Genomic DNA, 9,750 nt, shown 5'->3' with positions numbered 1-9,750 from the left:
GAACATCCACGGATACAAGAATAACTATATAGAACTACAAACACTCATGAAATCCCACAACCCTCAAATTATTGCATTACAGGAAACCCACATAACGAACCCCATCTCACTTCCAATCCCAATTAACTTTAGCCTTTACTGCAACAACAACCCCACAAATGCTTTCGGGGGCACAGCTCTCCTCATCCACAACTCCATCTCTCATACCCAAATTCAACTCAACGCAGACTTTGACGCAGTAGGCGTCACCATAAGGTCCAAATCAAACCTCAATATCATATCCGCCTACATCTCCCCTAACAAATCCTTCAACACCCGTAACCTCCAAAACGTCCTCAGCCCGGCAAATGACCACACCATTGTCCTAGGAGACTTCAACATCTGGCACCCTTACTGGGGCTCACCTAAGGCCAACTGCAGCGGGAAAACATTAGCCTCATTCCTAGACCGCTCGAACTTCATCCTACTTAATGATAATACTCCGACCCACTTCTCAACACACAACACATTTACCCACATCGATCTCTCACTTGCAACATCCAGAATTGCTCCAGAGATCCTCTGGCAAGTGATAGATGACCTCAAACACCTCGCCCCCTTAAATGCCACAACTGCCAAAAATACGGCCACCCTTCTAAATACTGCAGATCCCCAAAGATCTGTACTAACTGCTCAGAAATGCACCCTGCTGACGATGAACTATGCTCTAAGCCAAAGTTTTGCAGTAACTGCAAATTCAACACCGACATCCTGAACAACCACAGCCCCATAGACAAAAATTGCCCTGAGTTCCTCAAACAAAAAGAAATCACAATTATCAAAACAATCGAAAAAGTAGACTTCACTACCGCGAAGAAAATTTACCATCAACGGAACCCCCATCAATCCACACCATACGCTGAAGTAGCCCGCCATCAACAACCAAAACCTCATCTCACTGAAACACCTACCTCATCATCGCCGACCTATAACCAATCACACCAAATAAGACCAATCAAAGACTACGGAGACATCACCCCAAACACACATCCAATCAACCCTAAGCCAACTTCATCCCAACTACACCCCCCCAGTCAACAACAAGCAATGGATATGGACACCGAAACTACGGAAACCGCTAAAAACACCAAAAACTCGAAAACTATCCAAGATTCTGACCGTAAACTCAGAAGCCAGACTAAGGAAAAAGACAAACTTAACCTGGTTACCAAACACCTCAAAGCCAAAGATAAAACTGAAAAAAATAAGACCCCAAACGCAAACCTAGCCCTCTTATCAAATAATGCATTAGCAAACCAAATTTACAGCGAAGACGATCTTTAAATATCAACCCAAACTAGTAATTACCACTAAGACCTATCACTAAGAAAACAAAACACTACTCCCACTAACTTATAATGCTCAAAATAATCCAATGGAACATCCACGGATACAAGAATAACTATATAGAACTACAAACACTCATGAAATCCCACAACCCTCAAATTATTGCATTACAGGAAACCCACATAACGAACCCCATCTCACTTCCAATCCCAATTAACTTTAGCCTTTACTGCAACAACAACCCCACAAATGCTTTCGGGGGCACAGCTCTCCTCATCCACAGCTCCATCTCTCATACCCAAATTCAACTCAACGCAGACTTTGACGCAGTAGGCGTCACCATAAGGTCCAAATCAAACCTCAATATCATATCCGCCTACATCTCCCCTAACAAATCCTTCAACACCCGTAACCTCCAAAACGTCCTTAGCCCGGCAAACGACCACACCATTGTCCTAAGAGACTTCAACAGCTGGCACCCTTACTGGGGCTCACCTAAGGCCAACTGCAGAAGGAAAACATTAGCCTCATTCCTAGACCGCTCGAACTTCATCCTACTTAATGATAATACTTCTCATACAATACGACCCACTTCTCAACACACAACACATTTACCCACATCGATCTCTCACTTGCAACATCCAGAATTGCTCCAGAGATCCTCTGGCAAGTGATAGATGACCTTTACGGTTCTGACCACTTTCCCATCTTACTTACACTATTCAACACTCCATCTCCCTATCCCCCCTCCGCCTTCACCACTAAACCTACTTTCAATCTCAAAAACGCAGACTTGGATCTCTTCAGGAAACATGCAGCCCGCTCCATCTCCACAACCCAATCAGATAACAATGTCAATAAAGAAGCCGCCCTAATAAAAAAAATACTTATCCAAAGTGCCCACCTTTCTATCCCACAAAACACCACCTTCTCTCTCACCCGCACTGTTCCCTGGTGGAACAAACAACTTTCACTCCTCAAAAGAGACAAAGTCGTAAAATGGAACTACCTCAAGCACAACATTAGCAACCATAACATCATAGAATATAAAAAAGCAAAAGCGTGTTTAAAAAGAGCAATTAGAGAAGCCAAACGTAAATCGATCCTTGAGTTCACAACCCATATACACCCAAACTCAGATCCAACCACAACATGGTCCAACATCAGACGTCTCTGCGGTCTTAACCCTACTAAAAATATCCATGCCATTCACAACCCGTACACCCAATCACAAACAACCTGTCAATCCGAAATAGCTAACTCCTTTGCCCAGACATGGTCAGAAGAAGCAGACGACCTCAACTTCTCCCCAACATTCCTGTCCAACAAACTCCTCATTAATACCCCTTCTAACTATAACCCAACACCTTCAGCCCTAGAAATCGAGAAAGACATAACATTAATCGAATTCACATCAGCACTGTCCACCTTGAAAGGCAACACTCCTGGTCTAGACCGAATCTCTTACCCTATGCTAAAGAACTCACCCTACCCCCTCAAAACCAGAATCCTAACCCTCTACAACAAGATACTCGACTCCTCCATCCCACAATCCCTTAAACTCAGCCTAGTCCTTCCCATCTTAAAACCACAAAAGCCACAAACCGATATCAAATCTTACAGACCCATCTCCCTAAACTCATGCCTAGCCAAAACTCTGGACAAGATCGTCGCAAAAAGGTTGTGGTGGTTTGTTTTAAATAACAACCTGATCCACAACAACCAACTAGGGTTCAAAAGAGGCAAATCTGTACTAGACAGTCTACTTTATGTAGACCACCTAGCTACCAGAGCTATCGCCCTGAAAAAACACCTCACAGTCATCTCGCTAGACTTCACCAAAGCCTTCGACAGAATTGGTATTCACACAGTAATAAACCAACTAAAAAAGTGGAAAGTAGGGCCACGAATACTTAATTAATTATTATAATTATGTTAAGAACTTTATGTCCAACAGGAAAATCCTCGTCAAAACCGGCAGAAGCTTATCAAATATCTTCCCTCTGTAGCAAGGTAATAATTAGTGAGGCATTCAACTAGTATTTAAAATAGCATACAGCGCGCATTGGTATTTACCGCACCATCGATACACTCGGTGGGAAATACCAATAGTGAGATATCGGATAAGAAACATCGATAAGAGAGTAAGTTCACTTTGTAAATGGCGATTGTGAGAGACGGACGCGCAGCTAATAAAAAAGAGTTACATTAAATCACCGGGCTTGTGTTTTTATGCCTATACAGTTCACTCACGCACCGATATTGGTCACCACAATTCCCGGGTTAGACGGCCTACAATTTCAGAAGTGGGATACGATCAATCGCCGCCAGTGAAAAATAGCGAAAATTTTTATTTTCTCGTCCGTCGAAGACGCCATCGCTGAAAAAAAAACATGTCGGACTTAGTCGGCACGGAGGAGTTCTCGGCCGCCCAGCTGCGCGAATGGCTGGAGTCCCTCAATCTACCAAAAGGTGGAAGCAAAGCTGCCATGGCAGCGAGACTTAACGAAATACCAGTAGAGCTGCGGGGACAGGGACCACCGGCAGCCGAAACATGCGAGAACGAGAGGGAAGATGAGGCAGCCGCAGATCAAGACTCGACGAAGAGCGAACGCAAAGAGAAGAACGAAAAAGCACCGCAAGCGCCTGGGCACAACAACAACCAAGGCGAATATCGAGCAGAGGTTGAAATGTTAAAACTGCAAATCGAGCTGCTGAAGCTGCAGAGCGTGAGGGAGAAGGAAGGGAGAGGAGAGAACACAACACCAGCCGCCAACAATGACGCTGGCGTCATGTTGCTAAATGCCGCCAAAGACATGTTGCAAACATATCATGGCAACATTTCTGGAAACAACGATGACGTCACAACTTGGATCGCGCAGTTTAGGGCCGTCGCAAAAGTGAACAAACTGAAGGATGAGAAGCTACTAATGCTGCTAATGTCGAAGCTTAAGGACAAAGCATTGGTGTGGCTGCATTCGAGTCCGGAGCACATGTCGCTGCCAATCGATCAATTGTTGAACGTCATGGAAGACACTTTCCATCCCAAGGAAAGCAAACTGTTGCTCCGTCGCAAGTTCGAGTCCCGTTCATGGGCACGTGGCGAGGAGTTCTCGATGTACTTCAACGCCAAAGTGTCGCTGGCATCCCGCATAGTCATTGACGACGAGGAGTTTATTGACGGAGTCATCGAAGGTATCCCAGATGTAGGCCTGCGTAGGCAAGCCCACATGCAGTGCTTTGGCGCTCCATATCAACTACTCAAGGCGTTCGAGAAGATCATGCTGCCAAAGAAGTACGGTTCAACTGAAGGGGCAAACACTGGAGCCTCGCCAACACCCATTCGCTGCTACAACTGCAACTCTTTGGGCCACGTGGCAGGGGAGTGCCGCAAGCCCAAGCGCGAAAGAGGAGCGTGCTACGGATGCGGCAGCATGAGTCACCAGGTGTCACACTGTGACGAAAAGAAGTACAAGGTACATAACGATTATATATACAAATTTAATATATACATTAGCAATTACAATAACAAATGCTTGTCCTTAGATTGCCTCATCGACTCAGGGAGCCCAATAAGTTTTATGAAGTTATCGTGTCTAGAGCACCAGTCGGAAAATAACCTAAATAAAGTGGAAGAGCGCTCACGATTAAGTTCGAACGAAATCAAAGAAGATGATTTAAGTTTATATAAGTTTAACAAAGACAAGAAAAACAGAGAAATTGAATTTATTTTGAATAAAAATGCGGATTACGCTTATGTTGGACTAAATAATAGCAAACTTAACATCTTTGGTAAAATACCCAGTTTTGTAATTATTAACAAAAATCGAATCAACTTTGAATTACTAGTAGTGGCAGACGAGTCGATGGGCTATGAGGCTGTGTTAGGTAGGGATTTTATGAATTTATGCAAATTTAAAATTGTAAGTGACATTTGCAAGGAGAAGGAGAGTGAGACAAAAAACGAGTGTGAAATAAAAAATGAGTGTTTAGGAGAAAATGAGCGTTTAGAAGAAAATGAGTGTTTAGAAAAAAATGAGTGTTTAGGAGAAAATGAGTGTTTAGAAAAAAATGAGTGTTTAGGAGAAAATGAGTGTTTAGAAGAAAATGAGTGTTTAGGAGAAAATGAGTGTTTAGAAAAAAATGAGTGGAAAATAGAGAATGAGTGTTTAGGAGAATATGAATGTGAAGTAAAAGATGAGGGTGATAAAGAGAATAAGCATGAAGTAGAAAGTGGAGGCAAGGTAGAAAATGAGTGTTCTGCAATGGTTGAGTGTCTGGAAGACAGCGTTACCTGCGAGAGCGTAAAAACCAATTTCAACGAACTACCAAGCCAGTATCCAGACAAAGAAAACGACTGGGAGTTGAAAGTAGGAACAGATTGTAGCCAAGAACTCGCAGGACGACTTAAATACATGTTTAGGACAGCGTATGTAAACGCAGAAAGACCAAACTTACCACAAACCAAGTGGGAAATGAAGTTGAATTTCGAACACGAAAAACCGTTTCATTGCCCACCTAGAAGACTGTCGTATAGCGAAAAAGCCCAAGTACAGAAAATGATAGACGAATACACAGAAAAAGGTTACATCAGAACCAGTGAGTCAGAATACGTTTCGCCTATAGTACTGGTAAAAAAGAATTCGGGAGAGTTGAGACTGTGCGTCGATTATCGCACACTTAATAAAGGTATGATAAAGGACAATTACCCAACACCTCTTATAGACGACCTACTAGATAAACTGTCAGGGAAAAGACTTTTCACCAAGTTAGACCTGAAGAATGGATACTTCCACGTATTTATGCATAAAGATTCAGTTAAATACACATCGTTCACGACCCCCATGGGACAATACGAATGGTTGAGGATGCCGTTCGGGTTACGAAATGCATCGGCGGTGTTTCAAAGATTCACAAACAAAATTTTTGCAGATATGGTAAAGGAAGACAAAGTTATAATATACATGGACGATATTATGGTAGCAACAAAAGATAGTGATAGTCACATGGAAATTTTAGAAGAAGTGATGAGACGGTTGGTAGAGAATAAACTTGAATTAAGGATTGATAAATGCGAATTCTTACAGTCAGAAGTTAAGTACCTGGGCTATTCCATATCGGGTAACGGAATTAAACCAGATACGAAGGGATTACAGGCAGTAAAAGGGTTCCCAGTCCCCACGAAAACGAACGAAGTGCAGAGTTTCTTAGGGTTATGTTCTTACTTTAGACGGTTCGTAAAAGATTTTTCTACGAAAGCTAAGCCCCTTTATGATTTGGTCAAAAAAGACAGGAAGTTTGAATTCGGTATCGTAGAACTAGAATGTTTCGAACAACTCAAAAGTAATTTGTTGGAAGCACCGATCTTGGCACTTTACAATCCCAGAGATCCGACAGAATTACATTGCGATGCAAGTTCGTTAGGTTTCGGGTCAATTCTAATGCAGAAGAAGGGTGATGGCAGAATGCACCCGGTGTTTTATTTCTCCAAGCGGACAACAATTACCGAAGCAAAATACCACAGCTTTGAACTGGAGACACTAGCGATAATTTATGCACTACAACGGTTTAGAGTATACGTGCAAGGCATACCCTTCAAAATAGTGACAGACTGCAACGCGCTAACTATGACTCTAAACAAAAAAGAACTCAATCCACGCATTGCCCGCTGGGCGTTAGAGTTACAAAATTATGACTACAAGTTAGAACACAGGTCAGGAAGTAGAATGCAACACGTAGATGCGCTAAGCAGAGCCGTTCAGATACTCACGGTAGACACAAACACCTTTGAAGAAAATTTAATTATATGCCAAAACAGAGATAACAAACTGATGGAGCTGAGAGAAACGTTACAGAAATCAGAACACAAACATTATGAGATGAGAAACGGAATAATATACAGGAAAAAAGATAACAATACTATCCTATTCTGCGTACCCGAGGAAATGGAAGGCCACGTACTCTATAAGTACCACGATGAACTAGGGCACGTCGGTATAGACAAGATGACTGACGCTATATCGAAAAGCTACTGGATCTCAAACGTAAGGTATAAAGCCAAGCGACACATTGAAAACTGTCTAAAATGCATAGCGTACTCAGCAAAACACGGAAAAGAGGAAGGGTTTTTACACAACATACCAAAAGGGTCAGGACCATTCGAGGTAGTACATATCGACCATTTCGGGCCAGTCGACAAAGGCAGGGCCAACAAACATGTTTTAGTAGTAATAGACGCGTTCACCAAATTCGTAAGACTTTATACGACCAAAACCACTAGCACAAAGGAAGCAGTAATTGCAATGAAAGATTATTTCCGAGCTTACAGTAGACCCAGATGCATTGTGTCAGACAGAGGAAGCTGTTTCACGTCAAAAGAGTTTGAAGAATTCTTAGAACAGAGCAATGTTAAACACGTAAAGATAGCAACAGGGTCGCCACAGGCCAACGGGCAGGTAGAAAGGGTGAACAGAAGTTTGGGACCCATGATTGCAAAGCTTGTTGACCCGGAAAAAGGATTACATTGGGATATGGTAGTGGAAACAGTAGAACACGCGATGAACAACACAATTCAAAGAACAATTAATGAACACCCGAGCAGAATGTTGTTTGGGGTCGTACAAAAAGGAAAGGTTTCAGATTTACTAAAAGATCATCTAGACGAACTAACCGAACAGCGGACAACAAGGGATATAGAAAAGATTAGAGCAGTAGCAGGCACTCATCAGGAAAAAATACAGTCTTATAACAAACAAGCAACAAATTCAAAGCGAAGGGAGCCACACGTGTACGTAGATAATGATCTAGTTATGGTGAGGAATTTCGACACTCATACAGGGGTGTCTAAAAAGCTTATCCCGAAGTTCAAAGGACCTTATAAGATATCAAAGGTGTTAAAAAATGATAGGTATTTGCTAGAAGATGTAGAGGGGTTTCAACAATCAAGGATCCCGTATAAAGGAGTTTGGGCGGTGGCAAATATGAAGCCGTGGATTGAAAATGGTAATAATGCAAATGTCACAGGGAATCAAAATAAAGAAAATGATTGTAACACGTAAACTTAAGAGTAAACCACACCCAACTGTAATAAATCAACCTATCTAGAAACTAACTTAAATGTAAGGAGTTCAGGAGCACTCCGGTCAGGATGGCCGAATTGTAGCAAGGTAATAATTAGTGAGGCATTCAACTAGTATTTAAAATAGCATACAGCGCGCATTGGTATTTACCGCACCATCGATACACTCGGTGGGAAATACCAATAGTGAGATATCGGATAAGAAACATCGATAAGAGAGTAAGTTCACTTTGTAAATGGCGATTGTGAGAGACGGACGCGCAGCTAATAAAAAAGAGTTACATTAAATCACCGGGCTTGTGTTTTTATGCCTATACAGTTCACTCACGCACCGATATTGGTCACCACAATTCCCGGGTTAGACGGCCTACACCTCTAAATAATGGCATTCCCCAAGGCTCCCCAATCTCCGTCCTCCTTTTCCTCATAGCTTACAACTCACTCACCGATATCATCTCCCTCCACAAACAAATCAAATTTTGCGCGTACGCCGACGACTTCCACCTACTCACCAATCACAACAAACAAAAAAGTCCCACAACTAACATCCAAACAATATTTAACCAAATAGACGACTGGTGCAATCACTCAGGCTCAATCCTCTCTAAAGAAAAATCCCAACTCCTTCATATATGCCGCAAACACAACTGCAAACCCAAGATACTCACCGGTGGCACAACCATCCAAGCTACCGACACACTCAGAATCCTTGGCCTCACAATCAACACCAAATACAACTGGATCTCTCACATCAACAAACTCAAAGTTGACCTTGCTAAGCCACTAGGCATTATCAAACACCTCTCGTCCCTAAAATACAACTGCCACACCTCATCACTTGTACAAATTATCAAATCCCTAATCATATCCAAAGTCGACTTCTGCCTCCCCATATACGGTTACGCACCAAAAAGCCAGCTTAACCGGCTGAAATCTACGATAAACGCAGCAACAAGAGCCGCCCTGGGTGCATTCCGCACCACACCCACTAACAACCTTCTATCCGAAGCCAACATACACACCTTGGAAAACAAGCGAGATTTTCTAACTGGCAAAATATTTAAAAACCTCATCCACGCTAAAGACACCCCCCTTAACTTACTCCCAAAAAACCAAAAAAAAAAACACAGACTGCTTAGCACGATTGACAGAGCCAAACAAATTATCCAGAATAACCTCATACCGTTCTCCCCGATTAAAACCTCCAACACCAATAAATTCAACACGACAACCATCCTTAAAGCAACCAACATCACCCTATCCAAACACGATAAAAACACCACCCCCCAATAGTCTTCCACCAACTCTTCCACTCCATCAAATCCAACCTCCACCAACACACCTTC

General features: G+C 42.5%; 1 protein-coding gene and 1 long non-coding RNA gene across 2 annotated transcripts; one reads left to right on the top strand and one right to left on the bottom strand.

Annotated features, from left to right (window-relative positions):
• Positions 1–402: 402 nt before the first annotated feature.
• On the bottom strand, positions 403–9,512 carry LOC117184551 (uncharacterized). The gene is made up of 3 exons (XR_004469947.1): positions 8,778–9,512; positions 2,009–3,327; positions 403–580 (listed from the first exon to the last, which is right to left on the bottom strand). It is a non-coding gene; the product is annotated as an uncharacterized lncRNA (long non-coding RNA).
• On the top strand, positions 3,583–5,286 carry LOC117184550 (uncharacterized). Its single transcript, XM_033382747.1, has 2 exons — positions 3,583–4,802; positions 4,873–5,286. The coding sequence occupies exons 1-2, from the start codon at positions 3,720–3,722 to the stop codon at positions 4,900–4,902; spliced, it is 1,113 nt and encodes a 370-aa protein (XP_033238638.1). The 5' UTR covers positions 3,583–3,719; the 3' UTR covers positions 4,903–5,286.
• Positions 9,513–9,750: the final 238 nt, after the last annotated feature.

The sequence above is a fragment of the Drosophila pseudoobscura genome, chromosome X, assembly GCF_009870125.1.
Source record: "Drosophila pseudoobscura strain MV-25-SWS-2005 chromosome X, UCI_Dpse_MV25, whole genome shotgun sequence".
Taxonomy (NCBI): Eukaryota; Metazoa; Arthropoda; class Insecta; order Diptera; family Drosophilidae; genus Drosophila; species Drosophila pseudoobscura.
Note: the sequence above shows the minus strand (reverse complement) of the source record. Positions and strands in the feature narration are given on the sequence as shown.

What these genes read in the sequence shown, in the direction of transcription:
- LOC117184550 (XM_033382747.1), top strand. Translation starts at nt 3,720, where the DNA reads ATGTCGGACTTAGTCGGCACGGAGGAGTTCTCGGCCGCCCAGCTGCGC. An exon ending in GTGACGAAAAGAAGTACAAG is followed by an intron (nt 4,803 to 4,872) that starts GTACATAACGAT and finishes GCTTGTCCTTAG; the next exon opens with ATTGCCTCATCGACTCAGGG.